The following is a 19731-nucleotide window of genomic DNA, read 5'->3' on the forward strand; positions in this document are numbered from 1 at the left end:
TTTCCTGCACCCCCTACCAGCATTGTTTCCGGCGGCCAGTTCTCCCCTCCTCCTCCTGAGCAACCCTGGCCAGCGCCACTCCTGCCGGCCATCCCCCCTTCTTCCAATTTCCCTTGGCCATCCTCGCTCTGCCCTCCCACCTCCGACCAACTCTGCTTCCCGTCAGCCGCTGCCCCCCCATCCAGATCTACGGCCAGTCCCGCCAGCTCTGCTTCTTCCCCCCCTTCCTCCCAGCCAGCTGGTGTGTCCAGTATTTTGTTTAAGCCTACCTGGTAATCCTATCCGTAGCTGCTTTATGAACTACTTGACGTGGGTGCTCATGCATGACACCTTCATATTTCCCAAGGAGTTCTACCGAACTGAGGAAATTACTCTTATGTTCTGTGAACAACTTACCCAAGGAGCCCAGAAAGCTGAATTATTCTTTGCAAAGAAGAAGGTAATTGGGAGCAGATGCTCAAGCACCTTCCTCCAATGCTCGGTTTGTACATTAATAATGTGCTGGTTTTCTGCATCTGTCCATTTATTCAACCTGAGCCTGGTTCAACCTGCATCCATTTGGAGTAGGCCATAAAATGGCTGAGTGATTTTTCATGTTGTTTCAAAACATAAGAACATAACATAAGAACGGCCATACTGGGTCAGACCAAAGGTCCATCTAGCCCAGTATCCTGTCTGCCGACAGTGGCCAGCACCAGGTGCCCCAGAGAGGGTGGACCGAAGACAATGATCAAGCGATTTGTCTCCTGCCATCCCTCTCCAGCCTCTGACAAACAGAGGCCACGGACACCATTTTATCCCCTGGCTAATAGCCTTTTATGGACCTAACCTCCATGAAATTATCTAGCTTCTCTTTAAACTCTATTAGGGTATGTCTACACTACAATGTTAGTTCGAACTAACGTCTGTTAGTTCGAACTAACATTCATAGGCGCTACACTAGTGCTCCGCTAGTTTGAATTTAAATCGAACTAGCGGAGCGCTTAGTTCGAACTAGGAAAACCTCATTTTACGAGGATTAAGCCTAGTTCGAACTTACTAGTTCGAATTAAGGGGTGTGTAGCCCCTTAATTCGAACTAGTGGGAGGCTAGCCCTCCCCAGCTTTCCCTGGTGGCCACTCTGGCCAACACCAGGGAAACTCTATGCCCCCCTCCCGGCCCCGGACCCCTTAAAGGGGCACGGGCTGGCTACGGTGCCCGTGCCAGGTGCAAGCCTGCCAGCACCCAGCCAGCAGACCCTGCACCTGGCATGGCACAGAGCCACCCACCCGATGTCCCCCAGCCCACCCCCTCTTCCCGGGACCAGGCTGGCGGCTCCCGGGAGCTTGCCCGGGACCGCAAGAGGCGGGCACCTTCCTGGGCTAGTGCAGACATCGTGGACCTCGTCCACGATCTCCGCACTAGGCACAGGAAAGTGGCCGTCTAGGGCAGGAGAGCTGCCAGCCTGGCCACCCAGGAGCAGGTGTGCATGAAAATCAAGGGGGTCCACTGAGACCCCCGACCCTGAGCCCTGAGCTTACAATGGCCGTCCTGGGTCAGACCAAAGGTCTATCTAGCCCAGTAGCCTGTCTGCCGACAGCGGCCAACCCTAGGGACCCTGGAGGTGATGGACCGAAGACAGTGACCAAGCCATTTGTCTCGTGCCATCCCTTTCCAGCCTTCCACAAACTTTGGGCAGGGACACCACTTCTACCCCCTGGCTAAGACTACTCCATGGACCCAACCTCCATGACTTGATCTCACTTCCCTTTAAAGTCTGTTCTAGTTGTAGCCTTCACAGCCTCCTGCAGCAAGGAGTTCCACAGGTTAACTATTTGCTTTGGGAACAACAACTTTCTCTTACTAGTTTCAAGCCTGCTACCCATTCCTTTAATTTGGTGTCCTCTAGTCCTTCTTTATGGGATCTCAGGAAGAACTTTTCTGAATGCACCCTCTCCACCCAACCCCTGCTTTTAGAGACCTCTATCCTGTCCCTCCTCCGTCTCCTCTTTTCTAAGCTGAACAGTCCCAGTCTCTGTAGCCTCTCTTCATCTGGGACCTGTTCCTAACCCCTGATCATGTTAGTTGCCCTCCCCTCTCCCTGCCTTTCTCTTCCCCTCTCCCACCTCCTTTTCCCAGTCTCCCCCAGTTTTGTTCAATAAAGACAGAGTCAATGTTGGAAGAAACGTTATCTTTATTTTGTACATCAGGAAGGGGGGCTAGGGAAGGGTAAGTGGAAGGAGGTAAGGGAGGAATGGGGCACGAGCCCCCGATGGGGAGGACTGGGCTGGCTCTGCGGGCTTCTGGGGGTGGAAGCTCTCCTGCAGCCCCCCAATTGCCCCCTCTCCCCAGATGGCAGCCTGCGGCAAGTGCAGCCGGGCTGATGGCCAAGTGGTGTGATGTGCCCAGTGTGGGTACTCCGGGCACTCCAAGCCAGGACTTGTTTTCAAGCGGGGCACCCCTTAGAACTGTCTGTCCGGGGTGGGGGTCGGGACCCTTTAAGCGCAGCCCTTGGCTAGCCTGAGACAGCATCTCCACGCTCTAAGTCCTCCTCTGATGCCCTGCCGGCACTGCTTCCGGCCATCCTTAAGCCCTGTTCAGAGTCCACTCAATGTGGACTTGCTAGTTCGAATTAGCAAAACGCTAATTCGAACTAGTTTTTAGTTCTAGACGCATTAGTTCGAATTAGCTTAGTTCGAATTAACTAATTCGAACTAAGTTAGTTCGAACTAGCGCTGTAGTGTAGACATACCCTCATAGTCCTAGCCTTCACAGCCTCCTCTGGCAAAGAGTTCTACAGGTTGACTACACGCTGTGTGAAGAAGAACTTTCTCATATTAGTTTTAAACCTGCTACGCATTAATTTCATTTGGTGTCCTCTAGTTCTTCTATTTAGGGAACTAATAAATAACTTTTCTTTATCGGCCCTTTCCACACCACTCATGATTTTATAGACCTCTATCATATCCCCCCTCAGTCTCCTCTTTTCTAAACTGAAAAGTCCCAGTTGCTTTAACCTCTCCTCATATGGGACCCGTTCCAAACCCCTAATCGTTTTAGTTGCCCTTTTCTGAACCCTTTCCAAGGCCAAAATATCTTAAGCTAAATTAACGTAAGCTTAATTATGCCAGCCCAGCCCATTCAAAATTGTATGATCGATATCGACAGAAGTTAGGCTGGCTGGCCATAAAGCAGGATCTAACATATCTATTTGTGATGTGCAATTTTTCTCATTGCTGTTTGTTGTCATGCAAGGATGATTCTGTTTTGTTTCTCTCTTTTTCACGTAAAGGAGATTTTTCTTTGTCATTACTCCGATTTTTGTGAGAGCCTGTCACAAAGTGCACCACCCATGGCTGGACTGGTGTCTGGAGAGTAACTCAGGCCTCTCGTGCCCCCCACTCTGCAGTGCTGTCTCTCTGTCTCTGCTGTCTGCCTGCAGCCCCTCTCATAGACTCAGAAACTGCTGTGTCCTTTTCATGACTCAGCCCTCCAGCTGTGTCACTGACCATGCTCCTGCCTTCTGGAAACAGAACTCCTCAGTAATCTTAGGCAGTCCTCTTACTCACTGCCTCAGGACCACTTGTCCAGTGGCTAAGAGGGAAACCCAGGCCTGCCTTCTTCTCTGGGTCCCAGCCCAGGGACCTACAGCTCAGCAGTCTGGGCAGTCTCTCTCTAACCTCACTTCTCTATCACCAGACTTCTTCCTCCTTCTTCTCTCCCTGAGCTTACCAGTTCCCAAAGTCTTCTTCCTCTTCCCAGGGATCAGTAGTGGAGCGCTGGGGCCAGTGGAGGCTGTGGGGTTGGGACCTATTGTGGATGGGGTAGGAGGGCAGTACACGCCAGGTGCTTTTGCCCGTGTGGGGTGGGCATGTCTGCCTTGACTCTGCAGCTGCAGCCTGCTGTCTCCCTTCACTCCTCCCTTTCTCCTAGGAGGGTCTGCCTTTTCCCAGCAGACCCTTCTGCTTTCAGCTCCTAGCTTTAGGCCTCACTTAACCCCACTAACTACACCTCCTGAATTTGCTGCTTAATCTAGCCTGCATTAAACCCTGCACAACAAAAACAGCACAAGCCCCCAAACAGTCACCTGTCTAGGTCTCCTGCCTCTAATCCAGCCCTGGATGCAGGAGTGGAGACTTCATATTGCTAAGACACATGGGCTGTGTCTACACTGGGCCACTTATTCCGGAAAATCATCCGCTTTTCCGGAATAAGCTGCGAGCTGTCTACACTGGCCCTTGAATTTCCGGAAAAGCAACGATTCTCTACTGTACAAAATCAGCCGCTATTCTGGAAAAACTATTCTGCTCCCACTCGGGCATAAGTCCTTATTCCGGAACACTGTTCCGGAAAAGGGCCAGTGTAGGCAGCCCAGTAGTCTTTTCCGGAAAAGCGTGTCTACATTGGCCACAGACGCTTTTCCGGAAAAAGGGCTTTTCCGGAAAAGCAGCCTGCCAATGTAGATGCTCCTTTTCTGGAAAAACTGAAAACAGAATAGTATTCCGTTTTAAGCAGTTCCAGAAATTCATGCCAGTGTAGACACAGCCATGGTTAACAGGGAGGTTAATGGTAGCCAGTTAACCCTGCACATGATGGTGTTGAAGGCCCCTCCCTGCAGCCAGCTGGAGCCCTCCTCCCCTACCTTCCTCTGCTTAATCAGTTAATTTAATAGCTAACCAGTTAACTCATTAAATGGGATTTTACAACCCTAAATGGTGTATTTCATCTCCCTGACCAGATAAGACCTACTCTTTATATCTGAATTTTTTAAAAAAACAAGCAATAGTCTTGCAGCACCTTAGACACTAACAAAAAATGTAGCAGGTATCATGAGCTTTTGTGGGCACAACCCACTTTGTTAGTCTCTAAGATGCTGCAAGACTATTTGGGTTTTGTTTGTTTGTTTGTTTTTTCAGTTACAAACCAACATGGCTACCCCTCTGAATCTTTATATCTGGTTTCCATGTTTACAAGTTCAAAATTCACTATCTGCCAATCAGTCTCCAGTATTTGCTTAAAATTCACTGTTCCAGCCAACAGTCCTGCCCACAGACTCATTCCCGGAGATATTCGCATCAAAGGGAGCAAATCAATTAGATCAAATTAAAACCTGAATTAATATTCATGGAAAGTCTGTATTGTTCTTGGACTATGTCCAGGCGTAGGTGTAGTTGTTTGCCCAAAGTGACGCATCCTCCTTGCCATAAAACTTGATGATCTTTACCCTGAGCCAACTAGGTGTGGCTTCTTTTTCAAAACCCTGCATTCCAGAGTTCAAAACACATTTCAGAGCAACCAGCTAAACAGTATTCCCCACGGTTACAGGAGAGCTGACAAAGCCCCAGCTGGCTTGAGCTGGATACAGGTACATTCTGATCTCATCCACCCAATCCCGTAACATAACAACACTTCAGTGTTTCTATGGCACCATTCTTCAGAGAATCTCAAAGCATTTTGCACACATAATTAATCCCCCTCTCAAAACCCCTGAAAAGAAGCTAGGTGATAGTGTCATTACAATTCCTGATGCCCAGTCCTGTGCTCAAACCACTAGTTCACTATTTCCTTATGTGCAAAATTGCTGAGCTACAAATAACAAGGGATCTGGCTCCATTGTTTTGAATGGGCTCTCGTCTAAAGCTACACAGGGATGCAACAATCTGGAGTTTGTGTAGACTGACAATATATTGATGCTGGCCTGCCAGCGTCACTGGAAATGGCTCCATCTTAGGCCATCAAGTCAACAGCATCTGCCTGCAGAAGCAGCCCAGTGCTAGGGTAGGCACTAATCAATGAAGGACTGGTATTCTCTTGAGAAGTTGGCTCAGTCCCGGAGGTGTTGTGGGCTACCCAAGTATTTGTGTGGGTAAGGGTCAGGTTACTGATTCCTTAGAAGGAATATGTTTGGACTATCAGGTTCTTTTTCCTTGTGCACTTGGTAAAAACACAACAGATGTATGTGGCGATTAATAAAGCATTGTGTAGGATATGAAAACAACTGTGAAACTGCAGAAGTCCTCATTAAATGTGAAATAGAAGACTAGATAAGAACCTTCTCAGAGCACACTTACTTTCAAGAGCATCCAGGAACAGTGAAAACAAAATGCTACAAGAAGAAGAGTCTGAAGTAAATATGGTTCAAATACTACCCAGCTCTAGAACTGTATGGGGCAAACATGAAGGAGAAACACAATCCTAGAACTGTATGAAGGAGCATTTCCAGACAGCTGGCCTAGAGAGGGAAGAAGCCTATGAACCTGCAAGCATGAAAGCTAGAAGGATTATACAGGCAGTCCCCGAGTTACGCGGATCCGACTTATGTCAGATCCGCAGTTACGAACGGGGTTTTTCTCGCCCCAGAGGACAGGAGCGGCGGGATGCCCAGATGTGCCGTGGTCTCGCCGCCCGCGTCCTCCGGGGCGAGAAAAGCTGTTCCGCGTCTCCCTGGTCTGCTGAGGGGGGAGCCCTCCCCAGCAGACCAGGGAGACGGGGAGCGCCTCGGCTGTCCCGCTGCTGGCGTCCTCTGAGGCTTTGCTCCCCGTCTCCCTGGTCTGCTGGTCTCAGTGTGTCTCAGTCCGCTGCCCGCATCTCCCTGGTCTGCTGGGGGGGGGGGGGCGCAGCTAGTGCGCACCCCCCCCAGCAGACCAGGCTTTTCTCCGGACGCCTGAGGTAGAGCAGCTGGGGCACTGCTGGTTGGTCCCGCAGCGCCGCTCTGGGCGCTACTGGACCAACCCGGCAGCACCCCAGCTGCTCCGCCCCAGGCGTCCTGATTCAGCCTCTGCTGGTCAGTTTCAGCAGCGGGTGAATCAGGACGCCTGGGGCAGAGCAGCTGTGGTGCTGCTGGGTTGGTCCAGTAGCGCCGAGGAGCAGCGCTACTGGACCAACCCAGCAGCACCCCAGCTGCTCTGCCCCAGGCGTCCCCAAGTCAGCCGCTGCTGAAACTGACCAGCGCTGACTACAGGATCAGTTTCAGCAGCAGCTGACTTGGGGATGCCTGGGGTTCGTAAGTTGAATCTGTATGTAAGTCGGAACTGGCGTCCAGATTCAGCCTGTTGAAACTGATCAGCGGCTGATTCCAGGAAGCCCGGGGCAGAGTAACTCTGCCTCAGGCTTCCTGTAGTCAGCCACTGGTCAGTTTCAGCAGCGGCTGAATCTGGATGCCAGTTCCGACTTACTTACAGATTCAACTTAAGAACAAACCTACAGTCCCTATCTTGTACGTAGCCCGGGGACTGCCTGTAATTATAAAATTGTTATATTTGAATTTTGGATGTATGAAGGACATACTATTATAAAAAGCCCACAGCATGAGGTTGGAAATGCTACACTTACTTCACTGTGTCCATCTGGGTATAAAGAAGTGTAGGAGGAAGAGTCCAAGATGTGCCCAATCCTATCAGTAGGCGTAAAAGGTGTCATTAAAGCTAAGGTTTACAACTGTGAAACCTACAATCAATTAAAAAAAACCAGAATATAAAAGAACCAATGAAACCACATGACAACCTTGATCACCTTTAGGCTAAGGCTGGTACAGAACTATCTTGAGTTAAATGGAAAAGATTATTTTTTATTGCGCCTATGTTTTTTAACTGAGCTGTTGCACAACATTTCAGGTAGCAATGTTATACCACATTGTAAATCACAGTTTGTTCACTAAAAGATTGTAGAAAAGTAAATAGCACTGGCCCCCAATTCACAGGTAATTCATTTTGGCAATTCTTTGTTATATTAAGTCATGCACAGTCAAAAGGATTAAAAGGCAAGTCAACACAAAAAGGAAAGAACTTGATTCAGGAGAACTAGCACTTTGTAGGTTCAATATTCATATTTCTAGAATGTGGCAATGCGTTGCACAATTATTGTTTTAGGGTCACCAGTTTAGAGACTCATGAGCAAAAGAAGAAAAACGTTAGTGTGAACATCTGGCAAGCTTCTTGAGCCAAATATAATAAAAAACCTGAACTAGTCACAATGAAAGCAATATGTCAGGCAAGTAAAAGCAGGTAAAATACTGAGACAAGAATGTCACAGAGTGAGTTATTTTATAAGTGAAGGAAAACGTAAGTTTTCAAGCAACAAGAGGCTAGCAACCTGCTATAGTAATTGATCCACACTAAGGTCATATATGATAACCACATAATCTGATGATCAGACCTACAAGAAGACAGAAGACATCTAAACAAAACCAAGAAGGATATTTGCTCTTTCCTTAGCACATCCAGAATGCCTTTGACTGTATTTCTGTTCTGAAAATGTAACACACACGCACACCCAATGAAAAGAAGTAGTCATTATAAGCTCTATATTGTGGATCCATCTTAATGACTGAAGAAGGTCATTACAACAGGAACTGTTTTGAGAACAAGAAGTGAACATTTGATCAGAAAAACTGCTGAGTTTCAGTCATGGTGATTTTATCATGGGTCTCCTGGAATCATGAAATTATTTGAGAATCTTAGCTTTCATTTTAAGGAAATGGAAGTTTCTAGGCTGTGTGTGTATGACCACAGGGCATCCTCAAGGCTCAGAAACCAGAAAATAAACAAAGAAAGCCCAAGATTTATTGGTTATTTAAAAAAAACCTCTTGATTTGAACATGTGAGTTTGGCAATACTAAATAAGACACAAAATAGTCCTCTCAGTTGTCAGGCTAGGTTTACGCTAGACCTGGCAGCTTGGCTTAAGGTACGCAACTCCAGCTACGTAGAATATTTAGCTGGAGTTGGCTTATCTTAAGCTGAGCTTGGCAGCGTCCACACAGCAGGAGGCTGATGGAAGCAAACGCTCCAGTTGGCTTCCCATATTCGTCGCGACTGTGAGGAGTACAGGCGCTGGCTGGAGCTGCCTTTAGCGTTAGATTTATGGTTCTATACTAGAGCCTCTGAATTGAATGCCAGAACATTGATCTCCGGTGCGGTGAGTGTAGACATGCCTTCAGAGAGCTCGGATTGTCTGCCCTGACCTTCATTCATGACTTTTCAATTACTATTTTAATAACTGGCTGGTTTAGTTTGTGGTTCTTATTTTAAACAACATTATGTTTTTCTGTGCATTTAATTTAAATAAGGAAAACTCATATGACAAAGCCATTAACTTTTCTCACTCTGACCCAGGTCCAGTGACTTGAAATAAAATTTAGTTTTTTAAACTGAACTCTTGGGTGTCATACCATTATTACATCATTGGTGAGCTTTACCAATGTGACCTCTTTCTCCTGTAAATTATTAACATAAAATCATGCATCCTAATTTGGATGGCTTCAGGGCCCCAACAAAAGAATTACCTTCACTTTGAGGAGTAGAAATTGTTTACATCTCAATTAATTCCCTATTGTTTGATTCCTTTGTAAGACCCACTAGGATTTTGATTCAAACTTTATCATTATTATTTTCCGTAAGAGCCTTTTTTCGAAGATTGTCAGAAGTTTTTTTAAAACCCCAGTAATCCTCCAATCAGTCATTTGTAAATAGTCTTCTGTACTGATATAGTTCAGACTCATAGTTTGAAATCTGCCCTTTAAAGTGCATTGTCATTGTGTTACGTCTCTAAAATCACTGTCCGGATATCAAATCTAAATGAGCAACTGTCATTGTCAATGAATCATTTACATTCATTTCCTGTACAACTAAAGCCATCGTCAAAACAAATTGACAGAAAAACAATGGTTATGTATGGGATCAAGAAATTACTTCTCCCCAAAATACGATATAAGTGTATATCGTAGTTAAACAGCCTATTATTGTTATTCTAGAAGAATATGCATCTACGTTTCAACATACTCAGGGCCAGATTCTGTGCTGTGTTTACTACTAGATGACTCTGCTAATTTCACTCTGGTTGTACAAATGTAGATAGGGAGTAATTTGGCTTCAAGACCATTATATGGACTATAGTAAATGACTCTGGCCATTCTGGCTCCTTGGGGTTTATAACTGAGCAGATTCAGTCCTGAAAAAGATGTAATCAGATTAACATGCATTTGTCTCACACCAGGAAACAAAAGTAATGGCTGGGAAATGATACATTAAATCTCAGATTAAAGTATGAAAAGGTTTTCTTCTTTATATTTTAAACCAGAGGTAAAAGCAATGGTATCAACGCATGGCTGTAAAGTATAAACTTAAAAAACAACAAATAGTCTGGTAGCACTTGATAGACTAACAAAACATGTAGATGGTATCATGAGCTTTTGTGGGCACAGCCCACTTCTTCAGATGACCAGAGTTTTGAGGTTAGGATGTCCAGATCCAAAATAAATAGAGGAGAAGGGGTAAGGAAAAAAAATGGAAGGGTGTAGGAAACAAGAAGCAGAGGGTATATAAATATCAAAGGGAAAACCAAACAGGCAAAACTGGTAATCTATAAGCACCTAAAAATTGGATAATTAAAAAAAGCAGATAAGGCTCATAGGATGGCAATTAGATAGGAAGGGTACTAACATAAGAATCTACACAGATAAAGAGCTGTTCTCACCTTGGTTGTTTTTTTGTTGATAGTGATCCTTGTAGAGGAGGAGTTATAGAAATGCAAAGTATTATTAATTATTATTATACAGCGGTGTGGGTGTGGATGGTCCAATATATACATAGGTGGCCCATGTCATCTTCCCAAGAAAGCGACATTCTCCATGGGACGGTCTGTCATTGAGAGAAAGTACGTGAGTATGTGCGCCAGCAGCGCCACTCTTCCAGAGAAGAAGGAATCCCAACAGATAGTCCCCTTAAACTAAAGGGCTGTGTCTAGACTGGCAAGAAAAACTTGCCAGGTGTCTACACTGGCCGCTTGAATTTCCACAAGAACACTGACTTATTGTCTAAAATCAGTGCTTCTTGCGGAAATACTATGCTGCTCCCGTTCGGGCAAAAGTCCCTTTTGCGCAAAGCTTTTGCGCAAAAGGGCCAGTGTAGACTGCTCAGATTTGTTTTGCGCAAAAAAGCCCCAATCGTGAAAATGGCGATCGGGGCTTTTTTGTGCAAAAGCGCATCTAGATTGGCAACGGACGCTTTTCCGCAAAAAGTGCTTTTGCGGAAAAGCGTCCGTGCCAATCTAGACGCTCTTTTCCGCAAACGCTTTTAACGGAAAACTTTTCCGTTAAAAGCATTTGCGGAAAATCATGCCAGTCTAGACGTAGCCAAAGAGTTTGGGCTGGGAGGGGAAGGCCAGAGCTGGTTCTGCACTAAGGCTGATGTTGTGTGTGTATGTCTGTGTTCTGCAGGTACACGAAGGGCCTGGAGATGCAGAGGTGTGCCAAGGACCAGGATGTCGAGCAGACAGATGAGGAAGTGGCAGCACTGGTTAGCTGGGGTGCAAAGGCTACTGAAGGGATGGGGCCCACTGTCCTTGCTGGGCGGGGGAGAGGGTTGGGAGAAACACACCAATGCACCAAGAAAAAACAAGGAACGGTCTGGTAGCACTTTATAGACTAACAAAGCAGGTAGCTGGGATCATGAGCTGTCGTGGGCACAGCCAGCAGCGGAATCTGCTGAGTCACGCTGAGCCAATAGCTTCCAGCCGCTGAGCGCGGGGCAAATCCCTTCAGCCGCTCTCCTGTCCCCCGCCCCGCTCGCTCCCTCCCTCCTGTTCTCTGCGCGCGCACCTTGGGCGGGGCCTCCTGACGCGCGGCGACGTGCATATATAAGGCGAGCCGGAGGCGTTCGCCCGTTCAGATCGCGTCACCCCCAGACAGACCCGAGCCCGGAGGTTCCTGCTTCAACAGTGTTTGGACGGAACCGCTGCCGCTCGGACCCCTCCTCTCCGCCTCCTCTCGTCTCCTATAGTAGTAACAGCAGCAACAGCAGCGCCGCCGCCATGTCTTCTTCTCCCTCCCAGGTGCGCCAGAACTACCACCAGGACTGCGAGGCGGCCGTCAACCGCCAGATCAACCTGGAGCTCTACGCCTCCTACGCGTACCTCAGCATGGTACGTGCCAACCGCCCGCGGCCCGCGCGGAGGGGTCGCGCGGGGGCCTACGTGCCGCGCGACAGGGCGGGGTGGGCTGGGCCTGTGATCCCTCGGGAGGGAGGGGGACGAGCCTCTCCGGGGGGGGGGGGGGGGGCGGCGTTGTCGTTGCCGGGCCCGCGCGCGCCTCCTTTGTTGCCGCGGTGGGGGAGGGGTACCCGCTGGGGGGCTCGGCCCAGGCCGCGCGCTGCGGCTCGGGGGAGGGGCCTCCTGGTGGCGCCGCGCCGGGCTCGGCCCCCCGTGTTTATCTGCGCGGCGCAGCTCTCGCACCTGGGCCTCCTGAGGGCTTCTTATCGGCTCCCGCCCTCCCTCTGCTGCGGGGGGGGGCGCCTCTGCCGAGCTGCTCTTGTGCCTGTCGCCTGTGGCGGGGCTTCTCCCTGCTGGCGCGCTGCAGGGCTAAGCCCGCCAGACGGTGGGAGCGCAGCCCCCGAGCGTGCGGGTAACTCCTCCGAGCTGCTCCTTGAGGGAAAGGGGCCGCTTCAAACTGGCTTGATGGTGGGTGGGGGGGTTTGGAGCACGGCTGTGGCGCTGTATGAATTGCTCTGGCAGCCTTTAACAGCTGGCTAATCCAGGGATCACGCTTCAGACTTGCTTGGCATTTGAAATAAAAAAAGAGCAGGCTTTTGTACTTTCCTCTGTACACACCAGACCCTAGCTCCCAAATGCGCACCTTTGCTTTTAATCTCTCCAGTAGCTTGTAAAATTAACATTGCTAGACCAGTACGTCGAGACTCTCTTGAAGGATCCCTCTTCAACTCTGAAGTTGATCAGAATCTTGTAGACTTTCAAATGGTCCCCCTCTCCCCCCATGTATTAATTTCTTAACTGTACCTCAGTATCTTTTTTGAGGTCAACAGAACATGCTTTAAAAAACTTTCAGAGAAGAAAGTACTAGCTGGTGTAAAGAGGTTAAAATGTGTGTAATTGTGTAAATGCCAAGCATTTCAGTGGTTTCATGGTTACATAAGGGGCAGCAGCTAGCTCCCTGGCTAGTACAGATAGGGATGTTAAGGACTAGTTGACTATGGATAAGCAAATGCTTATCAGATAGTTAAGTAGTGGTCCTCCCCTTCCCCCCCCCCTCCCCTGTCAGGAAGAAGGGGTGTTGCAGCACTGCTGACCCTGGGGGCTCCATATGGTGTTGCCCTCTTGAAAGGCTGCAGTGGCATTGCTGCCCTATCAACTAATCAAACAGTGAATTACATGCTACTTAACATCCTTAGTACTAACTGCCACCCATCCCTGCAGACACAGGGCAGCAGCCAACTCCCTGGGAGAGGGAGGGAGGAGCCCATGCATGCTAAGATCTGGCTTTTAAGCTGGTTCGGAGGCAGAAGTGCAGGGAGGCAACTGCCTCCTTTTATACTGCGACACACTTGCATCCCGTATCTGGTGCAGTCCAGTGCTCAAAACAGGATTCATTTTAGCCCCCAAAAATGATCAAAATGGCAGTTCATCACTTGATTTCTCCAAAAGTGAGACCATAACTTGCTACAAACACCTCTTGTTAAAAAGGGGTTTAGCAAAGAACAAATGTGCTTCAGCCCCAACTACGTTCAGAAAGTTTTTGGGAGCTTTAAACTATTAATGGAGCACAAGATACTGATCGGTTCTGTATGGCTTGTTTCTGATGGCAGCAAAGTATGGTGCTCAGAAGGGAGACAGTTACGCTTTGGAGGGGTTGAAGTATGACTCTGGTATTCACAGAAATCTCAACTGGCTTCATACCCCAAGGCTGCATCTAGACTGGCAAGCTTTTCTGCAAAAGTGACTGCTTTGGCAGAAAAACTTGCCAGCTGTCTACATTGGCGATTGTCGGTGTTCTTGTGCGAATACTATGATGCTCCCGCTTGGGGATAAGCCCTCTTGTGCAAATGATTTTGTGTGAGAGGGCTAGTGTAGACAGGTAAAAACTGTTTTGGGCAAAAAAGCCCCAATGGCAAAAATGGCGGTCGGGGCTTTCTTGCACAAAACCTCTAGATTGGCATGGATGCTTTTCCGGGAAAAGTGCTTTTGCGCAAAAGCATCCGTGCCAATCTAGACGCTCTTTCCCCAAATGCTTTTAACAGAAATTTTTTTCCATTAAAAGCATTTGTGGAAAATCATGCCAGTCTAGATGCAGCCCAAATGAGAGGGAGTGCAGAGGTGAAATGGCTGAGCATGTGGAGTGTGTGCCAGTCACTTAGCAACTAAATAGCTGTGCCTTCCAAGTGAAAGTTACTCCAAACCCCAGTGAGTTGCCATCTTGACAGAACTACTACATCCGCAATGAAGGCAACAATAGAAATGGCAAGCGTTTAATTTGATTGAGATCTGCATTCACAGGTTCCCAGACCAGCGAAGTGTTCATTCTACTATCTGAATTTTGTTTTCAGTCCTTCTATTTTGACCGGGATGATGTGGCTCTGAAAAATTTTGCCAAGTATTTTCTGCACCAGTCCCACGATGAGCGTGAGCATGCTGAAAAACTCATGAAGCTGCAGAACCAGAGGGGCGGTCGCATCTTTCTGCAGGATATTAAGGTTAGCAGCAATGCTAAGGAGACTTTTCAAGGGCATGAACAGTAACTTCCTTTTGTGGTCTGCACCCAGGCTGGAAGAGGGGCTATGAAAGCCAGTCTGGGTCATCTCAAATGTTGGCCAATTAATTACTTAGTAATGTATCCAACAGTAAGCAAATTTTATCAACTCATGAATCGGCAGTAGGGAAAAACCTTGCAGTGCAGATATGTAAGTATGATCCTTAGATACTGGTACCAAGATGTACAAGTCTCAGTATATGCATTTTTTCGCCTGTGATTACACCATACTTCTCATCTAAGATGACAGTGATGGTTTTAGACTGTACAAGAAATGAGTGCCTTTCTGACCTGTATCTTAGAGAGTTCCAGTGGATATGATCTCTATCAGCCCAGCTTCTGTTTTGTTTTCTAAATTGTTAGTCCCTAGATTAGATTAGGTCCTTATGTTACCAGGGAACATGAATATTATGGTGTATCTAGTGCCATGGAAGTAGATTACCTAAGAGTCTGTAATCAACATATCACTAAGCCACTCTGAATAACTTGCATCAGCTACGTGCTATTAAAAAAAAAAAAAAAAAATCTTTAAAATTCAAAACTTTTCATTGAGTCTCAAATTTGAAGTAAGAGTAAGTGTTTAGGAAAATGTTGTTGCTAGAAATAATTATACTTCTATTTTTACATAACCCCAGTACAGTATCCGGTGCTTTTGAGAATGTTTAATCAGAAGACTTGTTGAGGTCTTTCAGAACACCCAGTAATTACTATAAAATCAGGGGTCAGGAGCACTGGCCTTGGTATAACATATACTCTAGTTCTCACCACTTCACCCTCCTTTTTTTTTTAATTTTTTTTTTTTTTGAGACCTGAACTAGCTTAAAGCAATAGTTTGTCTGGCTGAAGACTAGTTCTCCCTATAGACTGACCTGCTGCTGGGTCTTATGACATTAATTTCCAGGCTTCACCTTTGCCCAGGTATAGAAACTTCATTTCTTGAAGCCTCTTCCCTGTTTAGAGGATCAGTCTTCTACCTAGAGGTCCCTTCCCCACTGTTTTGGATAATACAGCTGGTATCGGTAAAAAAATATGGCCTTGTATTAACAATTCTCATGAATGTCAGACCACCTTGGGGGAGACACCAGTAAGAGCACTTCGGGGAGATGATTAGTTAATAAGAAAGTTGATAGATTTGGGACACTGTAAACCAGACGAATACTACTGTAGTAGTCTGTACAGAGACTTTAATGAAGGGATGGGGAAACCAGTCTGTGGTTTGCCTTGATATGGTAGGCATGGCTTGAGGCTTTCCTTTGTTTCTTCCCCTGGCATTACAGCCTGTTGGCGCTTCAGCGGCCAAACCTCTATGCCCCTCCACAAGGCTGGAGAGCCAGCCTTAAAGGCCAGAAGGCAACCTGGGGGGCGGGTCTCAGTTCTGACTTGCCAGGTGAGGAATCTGTCCCTGCACTTGCTTGCAGGCTCAAACACCCCCTCCTCCATTGCTTTCTTTGGCCAGGAATCCTGGTGAATGGGAGTGATGGGGAAGGGGGGCAATACCTGCAAGCACAAGGTAGTGTGTGGCCACCTGTGCTCCCCTGGGATCTGTGGAGGTAGGTGTCCCAACCTCCTGATGCACCCTACCTCCTACCCATGTCCTGGGTCCCCATTCTCAGCCTACTGCTGCACCCTTCCTCCTGCTCAGAACCTGCCCCTTCTGCACACTGAATCCCTTATTTTTTGCACTATCCCAGAGGCTAGGGCCCCCCACAACTTGCCAGCCTTGAGCTCCCAGAAAAATTAATCCAGCCCTTGGGGTGGAAGGTTAGACTCTTGTTTCTGATGAGATTCTAGTGAACTGAGTTCCCACTGCCCTGCTGCTGTGTGTGGCATCTGATGGCAGCTAAGTTGTGGTGGTGTGTGTGCTCCTTTCTGTGTTAGAAACCAGATCGTGATGATTGGGAGAATGGGCTGACAGCACTGGAGTGTGCCTTGCACCTGGAAAAGAATGTGAACCAGTCACTCCTGGATCTGCACAAGCTGGCAACTGACAAGAATGACCCTCATGTAAGTGGAGATTGAAGCTGAGACTAGAATGTGGTTATGCAAGCCTTTAATGATGTGTTTTTGGGAGGGGTTCAGGGTGTCCAGCCATGCACTCTCCAGCACAAGCTGGGATTTTTCCAAACTAACACAGGCTGCAGCTGCTTTTGTGCAGAATTTGCCGCCTGTCTCCACTGGCTGCTTGAATTGCACAAGAACACTAACAATCTAATGTAAGATTGTCAGTGTTCTTGCGCAAGAACTGTGATGCTCCTGCTCAGGAAAAAGCCCTCTTGTGAAAATGGCCGCTGGAGCTTTCTTGCACAAAACTGCATCTATACTGGGCACAGATGCTTTTGTGCAAAAGTAAATCTTTTGTGCAAAGGCACTTGCCAATCTAGATGCTCTTTTGCGGAAATACTTTTAACGGAAAAGTTTTTCCATTAAAAGTATTTCCTCAAAATCATGCCAGTCTAGACACAGCCCCTGTGAATAACAGTGATGGAACTGATCAGTTAGCACATGGGTGGCATTAGGTTGTTTTGCAGTGCTTTGCTCCAGCTGTGTCTAGCAGGACCTGCCTTGTTCAGAAAGATCTTCTCTGCTACTGAACATGTGTGGAAAGCTGGCTGATTCCACAGCAAGTCACCAGGCTACTGAGGCACAAGCATAGCTAGCTTTCTTCATTTCTTCAGAATTAAGCACTATTTTCATTCTAATTATCAGCTCAATATGAATCTAAAAGCAGTTTAGTGCCATGAAGCTTTGGCTCCTCTGATGCATAAAAGGTAAAAGGGGTAAATCCTGAATGTCTGAACCTACAGGTCTCCTGTGAGGGGTTTAGCTTTAGGGAGACTCCTCAATGCTAGAAACTTGAACAGAATTTGGAAGGAAGTGGGAAGAGATTGATGCCTTAGCAATGCAGGCACATACACTGAAAATCTGAAGTAAAATTGTGGGCAAGCAGTAAAATCATGAGATTGAGTAAATGCTTCTAAATCTAGCTTTCTAAATGACTAAAGGCAATTGAACAGTCTGTATTGAAAGGGTGTAAATAGTAACAGTCAGAAATTTAAACGCTACGAGGGAAGGTTTCCATAGCTATAAATGGAAGGTGCAGGAGACTGATAGGCTTGGGAGGTGGTTGTAATGTCAGGATAACATCCAGATTCAGACATGAAACTGGTATTTATCAGTAAACACCAAAATATTACATGTCTAACAGCTCTTATATACCGAGTTGCAGGGGGGGTAATGACTAAATTACACTATTGTGCATTAATTAGTCTGTAGACATTGCTGGTGCACACTTGCTTGAAACAGCACAAATTAAAGTGAACTAGAGTATATTGCAAAGATGGATTACTGTAATGTGTATATAATACCTTGATGTATACAAAGCTTTAAACTTCAAATCACTATTCCTTGTAAACGGTGCACTTGGGAGAGTGAGGTTTGTGTCTCCATTTGGTGCACATTTGCATGTTCCTCAGTGCACAACAATTTATTCCATGTATTGATGAAATATCCAACTCCACTTACTGAAATTAAACCTCTGAAACAAGAACCTGTGCTCCAGTGCCCTGCAATATACCAACAAATCTGGGGGAGGGGGGGTCTTCCACTTAGAATTATTTGATAATGTTTTCACATCACTCAAGTAAATTCAGAAGCTTTTCTCTTTTGGTAATTCAAGAGCATAACCCTGTGGGGAGAGAAGATGCAGGTTTTTTTCCTCCCCCTTAGTAGGAAATCAATTCCCCCCCTCCCCCCCACATGCCTAATTGCCTTAAGAGGTAGTTGCAAGTACAAACCCAAGATCCGTTTGATTCTGCCTGTTTGGTTGAATAAATAATACTGACACAAGTAACTCTTCTCCCCTCTTAGTTGTGTGACTTCATTGAGACCCACTACCTGGATGAGCAGGTGAAGGCCATCAAAGAACTGGGTGACCATGTGACCAATCTGCGCAAGATGGGGGCACCCAAAAATGGGATGGCAGAGTACCTCTTTGACAAGCACACCCTGGGGGATTGTGGCAATCAAAGCTAAAGCCTCTGCATAGACCACCCATGGGTTTCAGTAAGCTTCCTAGCTTGCTGCCCAGCAGTGCATGCATCTTCTGTTTATCTAGATGTCATTCTGTACCAAAAATCTCACTTTTTGTGTTAACACCTTACAGTCAATAAAGTGACTTGTTTCAAGTTTGTTTCATTTGCCTTGCATGATATGGGCGTGACTACTGCATGTGGGGGTTTCACAGCATATCTCCTCTGAGGATGATCCATCTTGGGATGGGGGCAAACTGTGTTAATTCATTATGAGGGGGGTGTATCTTGCATCACTGACTAGGCACTATTCCTTTGTGTTCACCACAGCTCCACAGGCATACTTCAGTTGACAGAGTGAGTAGGAGAGGCATTCCCTACCACTTGGATCTGCTGTAGGGATTATTCCATGAGCATATGCTCATGGGTACAGAGACAATTTAGCTACTTTCAGTACAATGAGGGACTTGGACGGTCTGAAATCTGCAGTGGGCAAGCTAATCATAAAGGAAGTGACCAAAACAGAACCAAAGCTTTGCTACATATGCTCATACTCAAATGTTTGTCCATATCTATAGATATCACCCCCAGAAACTTTGTGCTTTCAGGAACATTAGCAGCTAGCTTCCTCTACTGAAACAGCACAGAAGAAAAGTTAGATACTTCAGCCAAATGCTTTGTGACAGTAAGAAATGTAGAATTAACCCTCTTCAGTAGTGTGGGGTTCTTAGGCTATCTCTAAGGACCTCTTTCAGAGGGAAAGTGCAATGCTTCAGTTTAGTTTGGGTGAAGGGCAAGCTAAGCCAGTGATATCTTGGGTATCTGGGTTAGGGTAAAGGGGAGATACAGTTTACACAACATTGTTTTTGAAAATTACTGCAAGTCATGGACATCAGGGCTATGGTTTTGAAGCACACTTCTCATTTATACTGCAGAGCAGCCTTTTCCAATTTGACTCCTATAAAGTCTCATCCCATCTTTACTGAAACTCAGTTCAAATTTGTCTCTAATATCCAATACGTACACAGTTGATTTTTTTAAATATGCATCAGCTTTCTTCTGTAGCTAGCAAAATGGGTGTAACAAGTTAGGGGTGTGTGTGTGTAGGGTCTTAAAATGAAAAATCTGCATGAACTAGATGGAGGAAGTGTGACCTTTAAAAGGTTTCTGTCTCCATTGCTTATGTTC

At 46.6% G+C, this 19731-nt stretch overlaps 1 protein-coding gene across 2 annotated transcripts; it reads left to right on the top strand.

Annotated features, from left to right (window-relative positions):
• The first annotated feature begins 10585 nt into the window (after window positions 1-10585).
• FTH1 (ferritin heavy chain 1) lies at window positions 10586-18699 on the top strand. Of its 2 annotated transcripts, XM_075928373.1 has the most exons (6): window positions 10586-10632; window positions 11195-11273; window positions 11809-11898; window positions 14313-14459; window positions 16394-16519; window positions 18383-18699. In XM_075928373.1, exons 1-6 carry the CDS (start codon window positions 10607-10609, stop codon window positions 18545-18547), a joined length of 633 nt encoding a protein of 210 aa, XP_075784488.1. In that variant the 5' UTR covers window positions 10586-10606; the 3' UTR covers window positions 18548-18699. The 2 variants fall into 2 exon arrangements, with proteins under 2 accessions (XP_075784488.1, XP_075784489.1); XM_075928374.1 differs by lacking the exons at window positions 10586-10632; window positions 11195-11273 and having other exon boundaries at window positions 11634-11898.
• Window positions 18700-19731: the final 1032 nt, after the last annotated feature.

The sequence above is a fragment of the Pelodiscus sinensis genome, chromosome 4 (assembly GCF_049634645.1).
Source record: "Pelodiscus sinensis isolate JC-2024 chromosome 4, ASM4963464v1, whole genome shotgun sequence".
Taxonomy (NCBI): domain Eukaryota; kingdom Metazoa; phylum Chordata; order Testudines; family Trionychidae; genus Pelodiscus; species Pelodiscus sinensis.

Bases quoted from the DNA above. Each gene is read 5' to 3' on its own strand.
- FTH1 (XM_075928373.1), top strand. From the start codon at position 10,607: ATGGGACGGTCTGTCATTGAGAGAAA. The intron at 11,274-11,808 runs GTTAGCTGGGGT...TCTCCCTCCCAG, and splicing joins ATGAGGAAGTGGCAGCACTG to GTGCGCCAGAACTACCACCA. The intron at 16,520-18,382 runs GTAAGTGGAGAT...CTCCCCTCTTAG, and splicing joins CTGACAAGAATGACCCTCAT to TTGTGTGACTTCATTGAGAC.